This window comes from Centrocercus urophasianus, unplaced genomic scaffold (assembly GCF_019232065.1).
Source record: "Centrocercus urophasianus isolate 14NV4802_14NV808 unplaced genomic scaffold, USGS_Curo_1.0 seq_15, whole genome shotgun sequence".
In the NCBI taxonomy this organism is placed as follows: Eukaryota; Metazoa; Chordata; class Aves; order Galliformes; family Phasianidae; genus Centrocercus; species Centrocercus urophasianus.
The window spans coordinates 9,129,413-9,151,689 of record NW_024884697.1 but is presented as its reverse complement, the minus strand read 5'-3'; the positions used below and the strand labels follow the sequence as shown (position 1 = coordinate 9,151,689).

The 22,277-nt window shown below is 36.1% G+C and overlaps 1 protein-coding gene across 4 annotated transcripts in view; it reads right to left on the bottom strand.

Annotated features, from left to right (window-relative positions):
• Positions 1–5,455: 5,455 nt before the first annotated feature.
• The window catches only part of HGF (hepatocyte growth factor), a 60,315-nt gene continuing 43,493 nt past the window's right edge, over positions 5,456–22,277 (bottom strand). For 3 of the 4 annotated variants that reach the window (XM_042816254.1, XM_042816256.1, XM_042816257.1), the window contains exons 11-18: positions 21,319–21,458; positions 19,306–19,344; positions 18,727–18,823; positions 15,768–15,842; positions 15,028–15,174; positions 14,228–14,334; positions 12,172–12,317; positions 5,456–9,556 (exon numbers count right to left, since the gene is read on the bottom strand). In XM_042816254.1, the coding sequence (XP_042672188.1) occupies positions 9,386–9,556; positions 12,172–12,317; positions 14,228–14,334; positions 15,028–15,174; positions 15,768–15,842; positions 18,727–18,823; positions 19,306–19,344; positions 21,319–21,458 (922 nt within the window). In that variant the 3' untranslated portion in view covers positions 5,456–9,385. The remainder of the gene's footprint in view (positions 9,557–12,171; positions 12,318–14,227; positions 14,335–15,027; positions 15,175–15,767; positions 15,843–18,726; positions 18,824–19,305; positions 19,345–21,318; positions 21,459–22,277) is intronic. The other variant, XM_042816255.1, reaches the window with a different exon arrangement.

Sequence of the window (22,277 nt, the reverse complement as noted above, 5' to 3'; positions counted from 1 at the left end):
AAGAGAGGAAGGCAAATGCAGAAATGCAGTCTGGTATGATCACAGCACTTCATTCTTCATCATGCTCAAGGAATTTTTTGCTCTGTACTTTGCAGAATAAAAATGTCCTGCAATATAAGTGCTCAGTACTGTTGCTGAATCTATACTGAGGGACACATACAGCAATGCAGAAGGGGGAGGAAAAATAATAATAATAAACAAAAAGGACTTAATCACTTCTGCTCTTACTAAGCATATAATGATAAAGGCACTTTTGAAACAGAGAAAGTGAAATGTCTTCAGACATCTAAGTAGGCCAATAAAACTGCCAAGAGAGGAGTAAAGAGAAGAGCATTCCAAAATGCTGCCTTTAGCAGGCGATACGTCTTACCCAGTGGACAAATCAAGCGCATCACTTGCACCAGTCCTACTCTTCCCTGTTTATTTTCTCCTGGTCAGCAATAAAATAGAATAATGAAGCAACAAGCAAACAAATACGAGCAAGAAAACCCAGTTGAGAAGAAAAAGAATTTGAGTTGTTGTTTGTCACTGGTGTTGAGGAATCCCCTGGACCACAGTGTTCCTATGCAAGCACCGCTATCTCCTTTGCCTCCATTCCAGGAGGTGAAGTCATGAACTCGTGTTAAGTATCTTAAATAAACATTTGGAGGAATAGGAGAATGACATTTAAATATTTCAGAGAGAAGCACATCCAAAATTTTTATTTGGCACCCAGGTGAGATGTCTTCCAGTAAACCTTGGTTGCTTGAGCTCACAAAAGCTTCACAGACTCCCTCCTGTATTTAGTTAGAAACTGCTTTACAGGTAAGGAATATTTTATGAAGTGAAGAAATTGTCAGTGAAATGGGAAACAATTTCTGTACTCAGTGTGGAGAGTCTGGAATTGTTGTGATCACCAGCCTCTCAGAAGTCTGCTCTAACATTGACAGAGTGGAAGAGTACAAAACTTTGCTGCTACTTTTAAAAGGGAATGCACAATCCATAGGCAAATAGGCAGGGAAATACCTCTCCAGAGAAACTGCACAGAGAGGGATCCTGGGGAGGCAGGCTGGAAAGAAAACAAATAGATTTCAGTTGGAAAACAGCCTGGTCTCTGTCAAACATGGTAGTAAAACTGACATACTCTTGCAGACAGAGTTGGTAAGATTAGTACGTCATGATGGAAAACTTACTGATAAGAAAATTTGGGAGTAGATTAATGCAGAGGCTATCTAAAGAAAATATATAATTTTTAAGGCACGTGCACAAAAAAGAAAGAAAGGTGCAGATAAATGAAAACTTCAGAAGAAAGTTAAAGTCAGCAATTAGCATTATGGAATTGCATAGACTAGAAAGTCATTAGCATTAGCACTAAGCACTTAGCACTAAGTAGAACCAAAGATAATTAAAGAATACCGTGTTTACAGTCTCTTTGCTAAGATAAAGTGGGATGTCAGCCTGGAAAACTCAACCAGCACTGCAGAAGAGATTCATAACTAAATTGATTAGGTTAGCAGCCCAGAAAGTGCTCCAGTAAGGAAGCAGATTTCTACAGGAAAATGTTTTGCTTTAAAAACAGACTTAGCACTAAACCCTGCCCTTACTGATAACTAACAAAATCAAAGTGCAGTAAAAGGGAAAAAGCATCTGGAAGGGTCTCTAAGGGCCTGTGCACCATTTCAATAAACACTGTGGGTGCACATGTTTAGTATTGTTCCACAAGACAGTTTGGACATCTTTAAAGCCAGGGCTGAGCTTGTTCATTTCTAGCATTTAGGGCCTTGATATGCAGCCTACAGTTACACTGGCAGGTCCAAACTTGAACACAGCTGGTTTAATACTAATTGAGTATATTTATCTGCTTTGAGGACAATAAGTACCATTGAGACGGCCTGTATATTGCTTTAGGCAAAGCAGATACTTGTGCTTGCACACAGAAAGAAATATGTGCACACAAATACATATGTAAACAGACTGTCAGGGCAGAACTGAATGGATTGGTTTGGAACAGCTATTCCAGAGTGTGTTTGTAGGAACTCACTTTGTTGCATTTTATCCATTTGTCACACTGCACTTCCCCCAGCCACGACACTGAGCAAAGTGCTCTGTGTGTTAGGTTTGAAAAGATTGAGCCAGAAATGAAGAATATCAGCTGAGGGTAAGTGTGGCACACAAGTCCCTCACTCCCAGTTCCAGTTTCCACTACAGAATTCTGCCATCACAAGTGCACAACATCAGGATGTGAAAAATTCATACTACTGAGTGTCACCATTAAGCTTCCTCTTATTATTCTTAATCATAAGGCAAAAATAAACAGTCCTGGCTTACCTTTCCTTTCAGATTTTCCTATTTCTAAAACACAGCATTCCAGTTGGCATTTTGGAGTATAGGTAAATCCCATGTTATAACTTTTTTTCCTGAAGTATCTGTGTGGACCAAGGAGTTTTGAATGATCAGCTAAATAACACTGCAGTGATCAGCTAGATAGCATTGCAAAGGCAGCTGCATGCATTTGTACGATTGTGGTGCATGTGTGGTCATGTGCCCACATGTAATCTGTGTTATTTTGTGCCTCTGGCTATTATGAACAGTTTGGAATGGATGGCTGCAGAACACCTCCCCACAGAAACTGAGCCTCACTGATGTGGAATATGTAGAAGACCCTAGCATCTACCTTTCCCTTGTGTTAATACACTCGATCACAATCTAGGAACATCTGTGCAGATGTCCTGGTAGCTGTGAACATTTCAGGACAGCAAGTATTTTTCACACCCTATAGGTATTCTTGGAGATGTATAGCGAAGATGTTGAAAAGCTGAAAAAATAATGCTATGTGGGGACTTTTTCAACAGAAACTTAAACTTCAATAAATGATAGAATCGTGTGGTCATGGGGACTCGTCTGCCTTGTGGTGAAGCAGCTGCTTTTCTCAGTTTTGATTTAAGACAGAGAGAGAGAGAAGAAGAAACTACGTGGTGGTGGTAGTTTTCTAACTGCTACATGAAGTTTGAATACTGTTAAACTCAACGCTGAGCAGCAGATGGTATATTTACGCCCAAGACGTGAGACTGTTGTTGACATGGTTTGTAGCAGCAATGTTGATGTAAATGCCTATTTCCTCGGATTGTGTATCATGATGACATTAATCCACAAGGAAAGAAAACCATCTGGAAAAATTTCAGTTAGTATAATCTGAAGTGAATAAAATACCAGAAACTCATATGTTACTTAAGGTAAAAATTCTCTTAAACTGAGAAGAGGACTATACCACTTGTTGTTCATATAGCCTCCTCTAATCCAATCTGTTCTCCTAATGCCATATTTTCTGCCTTGTTTTTAATAAATTGATGTGAATTGCACTCTCTTGTATAACTTCTTTTCCAGTAAGATGAGGACAGCACTATCTTAAATAGACATTTATCTCAGGACATCCCTAACATCTCTCAGGTTATGCAGTTTTACAGGTTTTTCCCTTATTGCTTTTACTCTAAAAAAAAAAAAAAAATACACTAACTGCATACACCATGTTGCTGTTGTTATTATTTTTATCATCATCATCATTTTAATGAAAAAATATTTTAATTGGAAGCAACTTGTTTTGACTGAGTACAGCTTCAGTGGAACTTCAATGACCATGTTTGAATGAAAGCATATACTTCTCTGCCACAGGAGATCAATGTGGAGCATGCCTTGAGTGCTTGAAAAAGAATCAGCATTTACGAGGACGGCCAAAAGGTTCAGGAGGAGGTTTTAGGATCTGCCCACTACTCCTAGATAATGGGCTGACATTAATTTCAGTGCAAGTAGGATTAAATCTTCAGATATAGAAGCAACAACATGTATAACATCTTCTGTGACCATATGGTGTCACTGTATTTTCTCAAGTGTCCTGAACCAGAGTGAAACAGCTGTTAAGCTGTTCTGTTGCAACTTTTCATACCACATATCCTATGGTATAAAATTGAGACTGAAAAATTTGTCTATTCATTTTAGGGCTTACTTTGGTCTTGACCTTTTTATGATTTGCTTTTTTCCTCCCAGCTGTTTTCTTCCCTATTTATTGTAAGTGATTTTTATTGGGACATAGCTGTCCAGAAGTCGGTGCTTTTGAAGGCAGACTTGATACACAACTGAACTCTTTTGAATGGCCTGCTCTGTTTACATGAGGCTTGCTAAATAACAAAAAGCAGAAATCAAGTACTGATCATCTGTGTGGTTTTCATCATTTATCATCTGCAGATTACAGTGATCTTGCAACTGCAAAAGATAAAACCTTAACAGGAGATTGTAATAAAAAGGCAGTATCCCTTTGTAGATCTTTGTTGTGCAAGCAGTTAATTCTCGTGGCTCCCAGGAAGTAGACAGGTGACACAAACATTCTTAACACTTCGTAAAACTATAGCAAGAATAAGTTTTGACATACAGACTGCACCTAGATTTTTATAATTTTGGAAGCATGCCCTCATGGTTGAAGTTACTGGCAAGTTTCCCATTGGTTTCAAGAGTTCTTCATAAAATTCAATGAACTTATGAACCAATTAGAAAATCCTCCACAGATAAAAAGAATTAAATATTTGCACGGAAGATTCATAATCAGACTTCAAACACTCTATACATGAAATAATGTGAAGAATGATTTATTATTTATATAGCTGGAGTTGTTGCAAATATGTATTTAAACTATCAAAATTTCAGTGTAACCAGAAATGCATAGAATTTAGAAATTTCATCTGGATAATGAAAAAACATCTATGAACTTACTGACTCTTACTCGAACTTGCTGAACCAGAATGCCATGATGCTATAGGAGCTTGACCATATTCAGCTGGACAGAGATGCTCATCCAGTGATGCTAATAATGTTCACAATTTTTATTTTTTTTTTTCTAGCAATTGATGTTGACTTTTCTTGATATTAAGCACATCTAGTATAGCATCTAAGTTTGTTCACTTTGCATCGAGTTATGTACCACTGGTAATACTAAATGACATAGTAATGGAGGATCTTTCCTGAAATGTAATTGATCATGTTAAGAGACATATTTTAAATACCAAACCTATCACAGTGGAACTGTAAGAAAGTATAAGCTTTGTGCCAAATGCTTGTTTAGATTAAGCACAACTTTTCAGTCCAAATTACTCTCCCCACAGTATGCTTGGGTCATTGTCTATGCAGAATTCCAGCACAAATCTCTTGGAGAGGCTCAGCAGGATTGCACCTTGATTTGGTTTTATCTTTCATTTTATGCTGCTCTCAGTATTGGATGCATGATGATCTTAAAAATACCAGCCCTCTTTACTCGGCACAAGTAATGTCCTTTCCTGAAATTAGGACTGGTAGACATTCATTTTACTGAGGCTTTTTCCTAATAATGCAGTTCCAAAGATTCTTCTTTAAATAAGAAATGTAGTGCTAATTAGGTTGATATTTTTTATAAAATACTTTATTAAGAATAATAAGAGTGAACAAGGTTACAAAAATACCAACTTTATTAACTACTGAAGATGCCATTAATTACAGAAGATCATAATACAGGTTATAACCACAGTGTTCCCTTTTCGTTAGGCATTTGGTCAGTTATCATTAATGGAAGCACTATTTTTCCCACTTAAATATGAAAAAATACTCTTATCATACATTGAATTCCACAGGCAGCTCCCTGAATTGATCCCACACAAGAAAACACCATACACAAATGCCCAAGAGTATATATAAAAAGGAACACTGTAAAATTTTAGGATGAAAAGCCATGTCAGTTCTTGCCAGCAGCCCTAACATTCATAAAACAATAATATACCAGTGCATGTGAGGGAGGAAAAAAAAAAAACAAAACAACTGATAAGGAAAGAAGACAAAACAACCAATACTATTGGTTTTATATAGATTTCATGGGAGTGAACTGGTTTACAACCAGCTTTCCATAAAGATGGCAATAAAGCCTTGCCTGCTCTTGCAGTTGCTTTGTAGTCCAGAACTGGTATGCTTTTCGGTGTAAAAGGATGCATTAAGTTCAGTGCACAGTTGTAGGGAAAAGCATTGAGCAAATTTCAGCCCCTACTTTGATAATCACATTCATTGATTTCAAGGGACATTTTGCCTGAGTAGATTTTGACCCTCAGAAGTATATTTGGACCCTTGTCTGGAAAACCCTAACTCAAGTGATTAGCTCTGTCAAGTATATTGGCATTACACACAGCTAAGGTCTGCAGAATGCCTGGGAGAATTTTAATTTCAAACTACAGAAGATTTCGGCCATAGCAGCAAAGATTTGGACCAGTACATTCCCAATGAGTGCTATAGTTTCTCTGAGAATCATGAGCTTTAGGAGAGAAAAAGAGATAGGAAAAAGAAAACAAACCCTTTTTTTTTAAAGGGAGAAATGTTTTCATTAAGGAAAGGAAGAAGTGTCAGCCAGTTTTAGTGCCATAAGAAAACAAGTCATTGAGTTAAACTAACTTCAGCAGCTCAAAATCAGGTCTTAGGTTTGAAATTCTGTATCCAGTTATTATACTTTTCAGAGTCCATAGATAAGTCGCAGCAAGGAAAAGGAAGACAAAATTCAAAGGAATTTAAGAATGTCCTTAGATAACAGTTTACGTTCTGTATCCTTTAATTATAATTACAAACAAAATCACATCTGCAAAGTAAAGTCCAAATCCCACTGAAGTTAGTAAGAGGCTTTTCAGAAATTTAGATGGGCACTAGAATAAGTCCACCTGTTATTAGAGAGCAATATGTTAGAACAATGAATGAGTGTCTGTAGAGTGTTCTTTCTTAAGAGAATCCTGTAGTTGTAACAGTTGCCTGGCACGGTACCATTGGTACCAACAAGAAATATTCACAGGAATAAATGAAGTACAAATTCATTACCACATATCATTATTCTTCTCTTCCCTTGCTTTTCAGAGTCTCGTGTGCCCTCCATATAGAGATAGGGAGAGCAAGAGCACCTGATAAGCAAGTGCATACAAACATGTTAAGTTCTGGAGCATCAACTCTGAACAACTTCTTTTACTGAGGTGATGCCTAGAACAAACAGGTAAAAATCCTTACATGTTGTCTAACAAAAAACAGTATTTTTTAATCATATATTTATATGTGTGTGTGTATATATATATAAAAATCACAGCCTTCTGCACAGCAGAAGATTATAACTAAAATATTTCAAGATTCAATTTTTTAGATAGACATAACAAAACGCCTGCACATATAATACAGTGAGCACATAAGAATTCCTAGGGTACAAAGAGTGAACATGAAATTATGTATTTTATCCACATTCTACTAATGACTGAAAACAAAACTCACTTGGAGTTTTTTCAAAAGTCTCTCTCAAAAAGTTAATTCTTTCAATATGCTGTGTTCAGTATATACTGAGTAAGAATACAGTCTTTACATACATTGCAATAATTAATTGTAAATACAACAGGCTAAATCCTGCCCTCTTTAAGCCTGGTGAGTAAGAGAGACAAAAAGGAGTATGAAGCCTTCAGAAGCAGCCAGGATAGATAAGACTATCCATGTAGCATCCACACCTTCAGGTTACCAGTACAGGGAAGTTGCTTCTGTTCCAAGGAAACTATTTACATCAGAAGGAATTTCAGATGCTCTACTTCCTAAAATATTTCTTCCTATGCACCAGTAGACATTGCTGGACGCTTGACACAAACCTCAGCAAGCCAAGCAATTTAAGCTTGGGCTGAAATTCATCCTAATTGACTACGAGATGTAAGCATATTTAAGTCTCACTGTAGCCAAAGTGCACTGCTGAAGAAAATAATTTGGTGAGTTAACATGAGAACAGCCTCCCACGACAGCTCTTCTGAAATGGTTACTTTCTGCCAGAGCAGAACTCAGCCCTGCGTCTTCAGAATGAAATAAAATGTTCTTTTATATGTCTACATCATCATGTCAGCTTAGTGGCTATGCAGTTAGATATGATCTATATACCTTACAATTTGCTACTGGAAACATATACAAGTGCACTGTCACAAGTGAAGTAATAGTGCAGTTACTTATGCAATTGCATGTACAGTAGTAAAAATAACTGGATATGTGTTGTACCTACTTTCTAGAATTTACAGGGTAGTTGGTGCCACCTATAGTGTACTGCCAGCTGCTAAATGTATTATAATTCCAGACATACAGTTACATATCTAAAGGGGAACAAGCACTTTTCACAGATGCTGACTATATGTTCCCTTTCCAAATCAGCCTAAAAGGAAATGATAGTTACACATGTAGGCAGGAAACACAAAGTGCTTAACTACTAGTGATGCTTTCCCCATTTTGTACAAGATGATCTCCCTGAAATAATTTTATTGTCCTGAAAGAGACTATACAAAGGACACATTTTGGACCAAATTTAGGTAAGATCTTATTAAATATCTGAAGTCTCTGAAAAGTTTATTAATATATATCTTATTTTCCTACTGCTGTCTTTCATCCAGGTGCCATATTCAACTGTTTTTTTTTCCCCCACTGTTAACAAAGTTACTTTTAAATCATTATGTACGATCCTTTCAATTTTTAACACTTACCTCTTGAGAAGGATTTGGACATATTTAGTTTAAATACTTTTAATGGCAAATGTCCATCAGTGGCACAACAAAACTACTTTTTCAATCCGATCACATACAATTTCTAACATTGTAAATTCACAGTTTGTTCTGTGACAAACTTTGAAAAAATGATCAACAGTTTGCTAACCAGTTCATTACTACATCTCTTTGCCTATCTAGAGAATTTTTTGAGATATCTTTTAGGGGACCTTCACACTAAAGGGACCAAGTATAGGAAGAGCCTATAGGAAGTGATACTGACTTCTGTGAGAATTTCACTGATTGAAGGCTTGTCAAAGTTTGTCAACAATGAGAAGATTAATTTCAAAAGGGATGTTTTTGTAATGAAATATTGACATTTTTGACCTCTCTCAAGGGGGTATGAGAAATAGGGTGATATATGCTGTCTTTGATAGATGTATATCTCTCTCAGTAGAACTATTGTCATATCTGAAGAGAAGTGTGCGGCTCATAGAAAGAATAAGTTGTGTTAAATAAAGCTATAATACGTTACCCCTTCTAAGATAATCTGAAGAGCAGCAAAAAAAGAGCTCATGTGATCTTTTTGTACAAAACCATTAATCATCCAGTAATAATATCTTTGCAAAATTGTTTACCCATTCAAGTATCTTCAGGAGATATGTCACCATACTTGCATATACTGTAAGTTACTTCAATATTTATAAAACAACACTGATAGACAAAACACCAATAACACCTATAAATATTAAAAGAAGTTCAACAAACTTGACTATCAAGTAGTTTAAAAATGGTTGATCTTTACATTACACCTTAATTCTATGCTGTCCACAATCTCTCTGTAAATGGAAGCTGTCGAGTTTTCTTCAGGGTTTTCTGTAGGTCATCATAATCTTGTGTATCCATCGGGAGTAATATGAGACTCGAACAAAAATTCCAGGACGATTTCGAATGGCACATCCACGGCCAGGAACAATGACACCCACTACTATTTTTAGCCTGTTTTGTTCACAAACCAAGGGACCACCATAATCACGCTAGGGGAAAAAAAAAAAAAGAAAGAAAGAAAGAAGAAGGAAGGATGTCACCTAAAATGCTTCAAGACACAGTGCCCATCTGTCCCCTACTGCTTGCTTTCTCTTGGGTTGTACACAGCTCAACGAACAGGCAATAAAATTATCTTTACCTCAGAACAAACCCTAGCCTCTGACGTCTTCTTCACAACCAGAACTTATATGAACCAATATCAAAGTAATCTTTTGTTTATTCATATGCAAGTAATCCATCTTTACATATAATTCGAGTGCCATCAGACTACCAGCTCTTATTCTCCTGTTTCAGATACAGTTAAGTGCAATATTTATGGATGTCATCTGCCTGGCCTTCTGCAAAGCCTTTGACATGGTCTCTCGCCACATCCTTCTCTCTAAATTGGAGAGGTGTGGATTTGAAAGATGGACTGTTCAGTGGTCTAGGAAGTGGCTGGCTGGATGCAGCCAAAGGGTTGTGATCAGTGGTTCTATGTCAGGGTGGAGGGTGGCCATAAGTGGGACTGGTGGTCTTCAGCATCTTCATCAGTGACACAGACAATGGCATCGAGTGCACCCTCAGCAAGTTTGTGGATAACACCAAGCTGAGTGGTGCAGTTGATACATTGGATGGAAGGGAAGCCATCCAGAGGGACCTGGACAGGCTGGAAAAGTGGGCCCATGCGAACTTACTGAAGTTCAATAAGGCCAAGTGCAAGGTGCTGAACTTGGGTTGGGGTAATCCCAGCTATTTATACAAACTGGGGGAAGATCTCCTTGAGAGCAGCCCTGTGGAGAAGGACTTGGGGGTCCAGGTAGACGAGAAGCTGGACATGAGCCAGCAGTGTGCGCTTGCAGCCCATAAGGCCAACTGTGTTCTGGTCTGCATTAAAAAAGGGGAGGCCAGCAGGGAGAAGGAGGTGATTGTCCCCCTCTACTTGGCTCTTGTGAGGCCCCATCTGCAGTACTGCTTCCAGGCCTGGGGACCCCAGTGCAGAAAGGATATGGAACTCTTGGAGCGGGTCCAGAGGAGGGCCACTAAAATGATCAGAGGGCTGGAGCACCTCTCCTGTGAGGAAAGGTTGATACACAGACACTGCAGTATTAATCCAGATGAAATTTATACTGAATTTAGCAAACTAGCTGCAAAATTAGGCAGTAATGTTTGTATCACAGAGTGATATGCTGTTTCAAAAAAAATAAAAGCTAATGCTTAGCACTCTTCTCTTGCTCAGCAGACAAGCAACAAGCCTTATCTAGTGGTTGGCAAACTCTGCCTGTGGTATGGGTTTTGAACTAGATGAACTTTGAGGTTCCTTCCAACCCAAGCCATTCTATGATTCTATGATTTGATGTTTGTTTTTCTAGCTGGCAGCAGATTATAAACAATAAACAATTGTCAGTATCATCAAAGCTGCTCATAAAACAATGTCAAGAGTGGAGTTTTATCTGCCAATCTGATTTTGTTTCTCTGCTTGTTCTTTAGTGAGGAAAGTGCCTTCAAAGGGGAACTTGGGAAGCAGAAAACCATGCATTGATTAAGAATGATTGCTAATATTAATCAGCCAATTTCTCACTGCAAGGGAGACAAAGTTCAGGATCCCCAGCAGACTTCCATCCAGATGTTTCACTTATAAGCCTTCATATGTCTAAGAGCTCATCTAGAATGAAATATTGTATTTTTAAGGAAAATAAATGTCTTAAAGTGGATCCTGTGATACATTAACAGTAAATGGAACAGACTTCATCTTGGTGAAGACTGTTTCTCCTATGGGTTGGTAATATCTGTGGGAAAAGTTCAAATTACTGTTAGGAAATCATCTCTTTTTCTCCAGATATTAAATTCATAATGATACTCAGGACTGCCTTCCTTCCAGACATAATCTCATCAGACAGATTTTCAACATACAAAAAAAAAGATGTCTTCCTATAATGAACGATATACAGCATTTCTTCTCAGGTGTCTTTTCTCCAACAACATTAGTCCCAAGAAAACCAACTGTATTAAACTCTATTGTTATCAAACCATCTCTTTCTCCTCCACTCACTGAGATACGGCTCATGCTTTCTTAGGTAGACCAAACTCCTCACTCCTCTGAGTAATACTTTATCTCAGTACATTTTTGGATCTTTCTGTTTATTTCATAACTTTATTAACTCTACTAAGCAGTGAACTTTTTTTTTTTTTTTTTTTTTTTTTTTTTTTTTTTTTTTTGATGTTGCATGGAAATCCTCATGTAGCTAAGGAGTTCAATTTGCTCAAATCTTTAGTTGCTGCTCAATCCAAACGAATTGGTGCTACTAGCACACAACTCAGTGTAGGCCTTATTATACAGAAGACAAATTTATTTCAGTCTAGAGAAGTGTTTGGGCACCTAAGTATATTTAACATGAGTAGTAGCACAAAGTAACTCATGGAAAGAAACTTCTTCCCACACTTCATCAGCAAATACATCATTAGAAACACTAATCATTTTCCAGTGCAGAAGTTTCATGTACATTTTTTTGTGTACAAGTTTGATGCAGAGAGAATAATTATAAAAAAAACTCAAGTAAATTATTTCTCAGAAAGAAAAAGTAAGGTTGATGGCTCTTAATACATTCTTAGAAAATGTAATATTTACCTCACAAGGCCCAGAACCAATGGTTTCAGCCACAGCACAGATTTCTGACTCATTCACAGTGATCTTCCCTTTGAGATATTGGTTGCATTTCTCATTTGCCAAAATAAACAGGTTTGCTACCCGGAGAAGACCATCATAGTTAGCTACTAGGATTGAAAAGAGAATAAAGACTTTATTCTATTTTTGCTGGAAAAAAAAAAAAAAAAAAAAAAAAAAAAAAAAGATATTAAAGATGCAATCTGGATGAACTTACTCTTATATGTTAACTCAGTATACTTTGTCCCCAGTACTCATATTTTCATTTATCCTCACTTTTATCAATAATTTGTCCTTTAAGGATTTTTTATATTTGCTACAAACAAAATTTGCAATAAGTAGTCTTGATGTGCATTTCTCTTTAGTTCTCTGAGAATATCTGAAGAGGTTTTTAGTATTGGAAGAAAGAGAAAGATTCTACCGCCAGCTTGCTTTGGCATATCACAGAAATCAGGGAAAGTGTGAAATGTTGTCACTCCTGTTAGCAGAGTGAGGATTTCACTTCCTGCCTTAAACAACGGTTAACATGAAATGGTGGCTGCCATAGCCTAATGAAGGACGTGTAACTTTAAAAATACCGTAGCAGTACAGGATTTTTCTTGTTCAGCACTGGCTCAGCTACACTGACTGACTTTGTACCTGCAAGAGCAGATCCACAGCTTTATGCAATCTCCATTCATCATTGTGAAGGTCAGGAAGCAGGAGCCCTGTGGAGCTTTTTCTTGTTCGCATGTCAAAAGACAAGTCTGTACAAGCTGTGAATTAAAATAGAGGGCCTGGACCTGTCCATTCTCTGTACAGTGATCAATAAAAGTGTCAGCTTTGCCTTTCACAGAATTGTTATCCTGTTTACTTGAGTACAAAAATGAATGTAGCACTTCTTCCTTCCCTGACTGTGATGCTTTGAGGATTGCATTAAGTAGCATATAAAATAAGGTACAAAGTCCTTGGATGATGGATGTTATGTATTTATGGTATTATGTAACTCCACAATAGCACAAATTCCTTTATCTGTTCTCTTAAACTAAGCTTTCCTGTGACGCTGCACCATGCCGCAGTCCTACTTCCCTTAGACAGCCATTCTCCCCAGAGGATATCTAATACAGCCATGCTGGGAACATTAAACACAGTCATCTACAGTAGGGTTGGCACTGATTATTTGCCTTCCACTAAGAAATGTTTGAAGTAATGCTTGCAAGGGAGAGAACCTTACAATTACAATGATGTTTCTGCTCTGCTTTCAGGACAGCGTGAGTATGTTACTGCTGCTCACTAAGGATCTGTGGCAAAATGGAATCTGAGCACAATAATTACTGCAGTAATTATTGTTAACTGGCAGCTATTTACTTTATCATCAACATGTCATTAGCCAGATATAATACTTACCAAGTCTAAATAAATGCCTCTTCACCAAAAGTTTGTATTTACTTCACACAAAATCTGTGTTTTATAAATGTTAGTAAGGTCAAGCACTCAACAGTTAGGAAATGTGAGACGTAGTGCTACCTGTGAATCCTTACTAACACTGTCTTTGTGTACATTAATTATCTTAAGATTTTGTATTGTATGATTCTGTATTATTTTTTCCACCAGGTGGCCTGCTTTGAGATACAGAAATAATCATGAAGATGAATCGGAATTTTTCAAAACAGGCTTAGAATTCTTTAAATCAACGATGCCAGATTTTTTTAAATATGTAAATCCATTTAGTTTTTGCAGTTTATTCTTTGAAATTTTTGAATCATTTTGTCTTCTCTCAAGGGGAAAAAAAAAAAAAAATTAAAGAAAAGAATGGATTAATAGAAAATATTTCACATTAATTTATCTTGGATAAAATGCATAAAGATTTACAAAATAAAAAAAAAAAAAAAAAAAAAAAAGAAGGTTGAAACTGCATTTCATAATGAAAAGTGTTGGACAAATGTGGCATCAGGTAATACCAGCAGCCTCACCTATAATTACAAGAGGAAGGAAGGAAGCTGTCAATGTATGCATTTAGTTTTTAAAAATAATTTCTTACATCCAGTGTATCCCCATCCATAAACACTGCAACTGGTCTTCTCTGGAATGGTACATCCAGAAATGGGCAATCGGATTATTTCTACAAAATTTGTCAATATGGCAGGTCTGTAAAGGGAAAACAAACAATACACATGATAGATTTTATTATACCTTCTAGAGTCTATCCTTAAAATTATGTTCATAGAAGTTAAAAAATGCACCAATTCTTTTCCTTTCATTTCCATCTTTGGAGAATCTGATGGATTCTTCTACTTTTTTTGCGTATATTACACTTGTGAACTGTCAAGAGATTTCTGGAAATGATGTCTCTACTTTTATGCTATTGAACTTGGCTTTTCATCTTAAAAGCAAGTAATGACAGCATTTCATTTGAACATGTAGTTTTTTTAACACTGAGAAAGTTTGGAAGTTTATATGTAAACAGATATCTTAGATGCGATCTGCTATTTGCTCTATAAATGAAAATCACATACTTATCAATGAATATTAAAATAAATAAATAAACTAAACCTCATAATCGGGAAAAAGGCATAATTTTTCAGAAGTAACATCTGGTTTCTGAGTAAAAGAGCCACCATTTCTGGATATTTCAAGTGAAATTCTCCCAATTTCTTAATATATTCATGCTGTGCCCAGTGCCCAGAAAAAACTGACATGAACATCTTATAACTGGAAGTTTATCCTATAGAGATGTCATCTGCAGTATCACAACCGTACAGAACTAAATCTGCCATTGTTATTTAGGATGAATTTCATTCAGTAGCTGAAAATCCTGGAATTAGCAATAGAGCTACTAACCTGCTAAGTTTCAGTAAAACCAGGTCTGATCCTGCTGGACCATATACCAGCTGGGAGATATTCCGAACTTGTCTGTGCTTCTCTTCTCCCTTTCCTTTAATATTATGGACTCCAAGCCAGGCTTTGTAGTCTTTCAGATCTTTGTAACTAAATTAGGCAAAGTAAGTTAGGATTTTGCTGCATGGATAATAAAATAACCCCAAAAAGCTCTGCTTAACATAATTACAGTACAAGATCTTAACCGGCACTTCACTAGAAGTCAGTATACACTGCCAATTTCTAATCCAAAATCAACATCCTCAAATATAAATTTTTGGTCTGAAGCCACTGCATAATTTCATCATTAGCTGTGACTAAAATGTGATTTTGTTTTCTACTAGAATGCAAGCATTTAAATCTTTGAAAAGTGTGAACCTTCGAACTTCTCAAAGTTTGCCCAAAACTTCTACTTTATTCTGTCCAGTTCAGAAAAAGCATAAGATTATTTCCACAAAGAGGCAACTGTGTAACTACTACACTTGGATAACATGTTCGTACTTCTGTGTAAAACCACCAGACTTCCTTTAGATTAACAATGATAAAAACTGAAAATGCCAAGGCCTCTCAGGGATTTTGACATCAGAAGAACAGCGTTAAAGATAAACAGGAGTGAAAACTGCTGCATTTAAATAAAAGTGTTGTACTACTAAGTTACAGAAAATGCATGTATTTCAATATTGCAAGACTACAGACTACTGTACCGAGAAGGGAAACACTGCCTTGCTGTGAGAACCCATTCTTCCTTTACCAGAGTACCTCCACAGATATGCTTATTCCTGTAAAATAAATAAATACATACATACATAAACAAGGATATTTTTTTTCCTACACAGACAAAATCTCTAAAGATTACTTGTGTAAGCTTTCATTTAGGAAACCCCCTGGTGCAGGGAAAGGTGGCTGAATGATAGGCTGTGGAAACACTTTGCTGCCCCTTTGCTTCACAGTTTGAATACGTGTGGTAGCACAGCTTTGCAAACTTGCTCCAATTTGCATGAGCCAAGAGAAAAGAGAAAATCAGTTACTCTGTTCCTTTAGTGGTTTCAGAGTTGGATCTATAATGAGAGATATTTTAATTAATACTTAAAAAGTGAGCCTCTTTTTAATAGCAATTGGACTGAAACATTCAAACAAGTCCCCAGCCTGCCACCACATGTAAACAACATTTTTCAAGTAGGTATTATTCAGAGCATTGACCTCAAGGTGGAAAGTTTCTATTTGGTAACCAGTCCTATGAGATTTCTGTCCCCACATACTTCAGTTGGAAACAATCTGCAGTATATGACATCCTACACATAATTATAGAAAATCTGCAGCGTAATATATCAAGTAAAATTAAAACAGTTAAGCATGGCACTTCTTTCAGAAATAAAGATGATTGTGGAATACAGGTTAATTAGTTTGCTTCATTGTGTCTCCAAAGTCACATTTATTTTCTACAGCTCTTTAAAAAATGAATCACAATTGTCAATGATTTGTGAAAAAAAATTAAAATATCACTATTTATAAATTCAAATCAACAAATATTCAGAACTTTGCAAGAAATGCTGGAAGGAGCCCAGATCCTACATGGAGTTCTAAGAAATCAGAATAACAGAGATGCTTGACTGCTTTAATTGTGTTTTGTTGTTTTTTGTTGTTGTTATGGTTGTTTTGTTTGTTTGTTTCTTTGTTTTGGGGTGGGGGAGGGTGGGGGTTGGAGTAATGTGTTTTGTTCTTGTATTTTAGTTGAGGAACAATCTATGTAGTCTAAAAGGCTGGATTCTTTATAAAATCATGATTCTAAGCAACATGGTCTAGAGGGAGGTGTCCCTGCCAATAGCAGGGGGTTGGAGCTAAATAATCTTCAAGGTCCCTTCCAACTCAAACGATTCCATGATTCTGTGATTCCCAGTTTTATTATAAACATTTAAAAAAAAAAAGGAGTATAAATGTGTGTTCCTGCTTGTTTGTTTCACTATTTACCAATATAACTTCACATGATTGCATCTTGTGCTTTACAAGTCTGACTAATACAGAATATTAAGCACTCATTTAAACAAATCACAAATCCAGAACTGATTTCCTGAAATGAATGAAATTTCTCCAAATATATTTAAATATTCCTGATAACAGAATCTGCATCAGATATTTAGGAAAATATATCATTAATTAATTTAATATTCTGAAGTGGACCTCGGTTGCCAAGTATGAACACAAATTTGTAAGCATGAGTAATAAATTGCCATTGCAGTTCCAGTTTAAGATGTATAGGTGTTTTTTTTTTTTTTTTCAGAATAATAGGATACAGCATCATTTATGAAACTCTTAAATCCTTCATGAAAAATCATGGAATTATTAAGATACTGTTTCAGACAAAAGGCTATCTGCTTCCCTGGTAGCATACACAATAAGAGTATATTTTTATGCCTATATGTAATACTTCAAAATATATATTTTCTGATGGATTATTTCAGGAATCTCTTTTTCATAAAATAATCTTCAGTTTTTATGTATTCATCTGCTTAATGGAATTCTGTAGTATAGCACGAAATCCATTTTCAGTTAGCTTAACATTATTTATCATTAGCTATTTAAATTTTAAGCACCCAGGTATAATTCCCCTTCCTTGCAAAATGTTCCCCAGCCATGAAGGCTGCTTTAAAAACAGTGGCAGGATAATCTTTTCCACAGAGATTCACCATTCCAGCCCACCTGTTTATTTAGTCTAATGATGTTACTCTAGATATTTATTACTGGACAATTTGCTAAACTTTTAGAATATTCTAGTTCTGATCTGAGCCGAGGAGCTGGAAACATTACCAGGGCTGGTAACAACTCCCAGGATTTCTTCAGCAGTAAAGTAATGCAGAAAGTAAATTTTTTGTTTTCTTTCTCCCCAGAATATTAGTAGATACCTACACAGTTTTTAAAGTGATTACATGAGCTAATGGTAATAACATGCACTGTATTTTCTACTAATAGACAAGGAAAAAAAAATGCATGAGATCTATTTCTGTTATTCATTACTAATTCACACTTCTAGCTGATGAGTTATGAACAGAATATGCAATAATTTTGTGTTCTGGCTTTTACACAGTAGCAAACTAATATGTGACATAATGTAATACACAATTCCAGATGTACATGCTAGGGTCTTGTTTTCCAGAGTGAAAAACAGATCTCCTTAAAGGCCTTTTTTTTTTTTTTTTTTTTTTTTTAATACAAATTACCATTTAATTGCATGCAATGATATGAACAGAAAGCAAAAGATATGGGTATATATCCTGAATCCTTTCCTAAATGCACTGCTGTTGAAAAGTAAACGTTGATGTGAAACTCAATTTTCTTGTAACTATCTATAAAATAAACAGTTTGAGGCTAAATGTGGAGCCAATTATGTGAAAAGGTATGCAGTTGCCCATCTAAAGGGCAGAATGCTATGGATGCTTTAGAAGCTCACATGTGTAACTCAGCCATAATGAACATAGAACCTTTTCACTGGCGGAACAATATGTAACAAGATGGAATCACCAGGTGTTCCAGGATTGCTAATTTGTAAATGTCTTTACAGGATTAAACTACAGTCTAGAAGTATCCTTATTCCAATTAATGTTTTCTACAGTTTGAAAATAAACATCCTACTCGATGAATTGTCCTTCTTATCAAAATGATAGTTACCTGTATGTCAAACTAACCACCCATCCTTCGTTAGTTTGTGTTGGGATTCCATTTACAACTCTCAAATGTTTTGTTGAAGCACAAGGAATGACAGTATCTGAAAGCAGGTCCAGAGATCACATTTTACTAAAAACAGCGGTAGGAAACCTGTACAGTTACACATAAGGACCACAAGAAGGTCAATATTTATCAAGGATAGGATATTATTTCCTGAGCTAATGAAGTATATTTCTAAAACATCAAAACTACTTCAGTGAAGTTGGGTTCAGTCCACATAGATTCAGTCAGGAATATAATTAAAAAAAAAAAAATCTTTTAAAATACTTTACAAACATTTCCATATTTACAAAGCAAATAATGAAAGTTGTTACCATATCTCACCCCTTGCAAGACAGAAACGTGAGAATAAAAAATGCAATAAAGCTGTTCTACATTTGCCTTTTGTAAAAATATTTTTTTCCTAGTACGCATATTTTATATCTTTAACTGTCCATTTTCTTCCTTCCCAGTAGGAAATAAATGGCTAGTCTTGGAAGATGAAATACATGCAATGCACAGTAAATCAGCAAACTAACTTACCATCCAAACTGGTTGTAGTAGGAGTTGTATCACCATCACCTAGACAGACAAATAAAATATCCTTAATACAAAATTAAAACGCATCTTAAACTTGAATACAGTCATAACAAACAGCAAAGGGCATACTGTTAATTTTAATATTCCATTAAGTTTAAAATGTCAGTAATTTCATTAATACTCCATAAAAGTTCAGTTTTAGCAAAATGGAAGAATTTCATTCCAATAGAAAGGAGTAAGAATTAAACATTTTGCAAAGGAGTTTAAAGCATTTTGTTTCTTGGCTGAATCCTGAATACATCAGGCTATCTGTCATGTTCAGTTTCTGCATTTCAGTTAAACATGACAAGGCAGAGAAAGGAAATCACGATTTTTCTCTAAGTTTTCTGAAACTATAGAAGTAGTGCAATTTAACCCAGATCAGTTTTGAAGAAATTTTCTAACTGTCCTTTATCAGTATTTTTTCCCCAAACTCTCTTTGCTCTTTCATATAGTCTAAGTCTCAATGCAGTTACAAGATTGCTTAAATTTTATTCAGAAATTTTGATTTCAGTAAAGTCTACAATGTGGCCCAGTGGTATGAGCTAGATGTATGGGTGCAGCTGCTGAAACTTTGAATGAACAAATGTTAGACTGTCTCATCTAAGACTGTCTCATCATCTGTATATATACGTAAAGGTTATGGTTACATATATAGTTATTTATATAGTTAGTAAGAAGATGTATGTATGTATGTATGTATGTATGTATGTATGTATATGTATCTGTACATCTACACATGGTTAAAGGCACCGAGTTGGCAATTGCCAATGTTTTGTCTGTATCAGTTAAACTGGTTACTAGTATGAAAGCAAGCTACTCATAGCTTAAAACTAGTCCACACAACTCACAGTTCTAAAACAGACATATTCCAGCTTTGGCACTGGAATCCAGAAATTGTAATGCCACTACTGACAATATTGACATTACTCTACAAATGGCTTTTGTGAATTCTTCCTTAGGAATAGATTAATTGAGATAAAGAACTTAGAATGAGTGAATAAAATTTATATTTCTTCAGTTATTGTTCTCTGTCTATGTAACATTTAACATTATTTGTTTACTTTTCTTAATTACTCTACTTAATGAGAAAAAAAATACCAAAAACCTATGATTTCTTATATCACCTTTTAGAGATATTGTAGTTCAGAATATGAGGAAATGCAGCAAATTGTTGCTAGGAATGGAATTAACATTATCTTCAAACTCTAGACATCATAGACATATATATTTAAAATCCTAAGTTATCCTAATTTACTACCAGGATACACAGCTAAGTAATTTAGAAATAGGAAGTAATGAAGAAAATCTTGAACCTACATGTGAATTGCACATTTTCAGGCATAAATATATTTTTTTCCACCTAGCTCCAGCTTAATACTGAATTCCCCATAATTTTTATTTCTGTTTAGGTAAACTATGTAGTTTTATAATATGCAACTTTAAGGGAGTGATCTTCCTAATCTTTGTCAAGAGTTAAATCATCCCACAAACATCCAGAAGCACGATCTAATATATGTAAGACATTTACACATCAGCATATCTATAGTGAGCTATCCTCACTCTAAACACAAATACAGAACACACAGACAGACAATGAAGCTTTGAAGCACAGAAGACAAATGCTGTCCCTGGGTTTCTTAAGGCCAATAGCCAGCACTCTGACTGTTAGACAATTGTCTCCATCCAGCCCTCATTCAATAGCTAGATCTGCTGGAAAATGACCATCTGTAATAGAGCTTTTATGCTCCTACTGCATAAGTAAGTCTTGAAATCTCCAAGCTGGTTAAGGAAAAGGACTTCTTGTTCATGTATTTCAGAAGCAGCTTCCTCCATTCCTTCTCAATCACGCACAACTGATTCTTGATTCTGGAGTTACATTATTTCTGCTGCCACAAATGTATATACATATGCATGTGACATCACGTCTTCACTGAGAATACAGCTGACAGTGCCTGAGGCATAGTAAATACTCACATCGAGAAATAGGGCAGTAATCCCAGGGAATGAGAGGATCATCTGTGTAACACCAGGGACCATGAAAATCATCATCTGGATTGCGGCAATAGTTTTTCTTCAGTTTACTAACATCTGGTTCTCTGAAGATTTGTATATGCCTATAGGGAAAAAAAAATTCAAAGTGCTGAAAAACTTTATGCTATAGCTGAGATTTTCAAAGGTTAAATATTGCTTTACTCTGCATTGTAATATTAGACGATTGAGCCTGCAGGTCAAGGTTTAGAGCTGGTTAAAATCAAAGGGAAGCTGAGACAAATATTTGCTGGATCTGGGTCCAACTTTCCTCTGGTTAGTATTTTAAGCACTGAGTCCAGTGGACAGCTGGGAGATTTCTAGATCTCTCACTCAAACTCAAATCCACGGATACCTCCAGGAAAAATCCTTAAACTGATTTGAAAAGTGTCTATGCTGCATTCAGCAAATCTGCCTGGGAACTTGGGTATCTTCTCCATCCAGATTAGCGGGTAGCAGAAGAGAAAACTGATTCTGCATAGAAGAAAGCTAAACTGTAGGTTGAAGGAAGCAAAAATGCAAGGAAGTTAACCAGACAAAGCAGTAGGCAAGGAGAAAAATGAATTGAACTGATCAAATTCCAGTTATAGGTGACCTAAGCAGCAGACCTACACAAAGCATTTAACTAAAGGTGAAAATCCAGGGTGACAATCTGAAGTGAAGAAAGTTGTTTATTTCTGGTCTGCCAGACAGGAGCATACAGGTTACTTGTTAAAGCTGTGCTGCCCTCTGAGCACATAACCAACCATGTGTACTGTTTCTGACATTCCCAAAACCAGAATAATTGTTGAGGTGAGACAGGTAATTTCCCAGTCTCTCCTGGGTGGAAAATTAGCTGCAGCAAAGGAAGAAAGGCTGATCTGTATTCATGAATTCACCTGCATCAAGCATCCAGTCAGTACAAG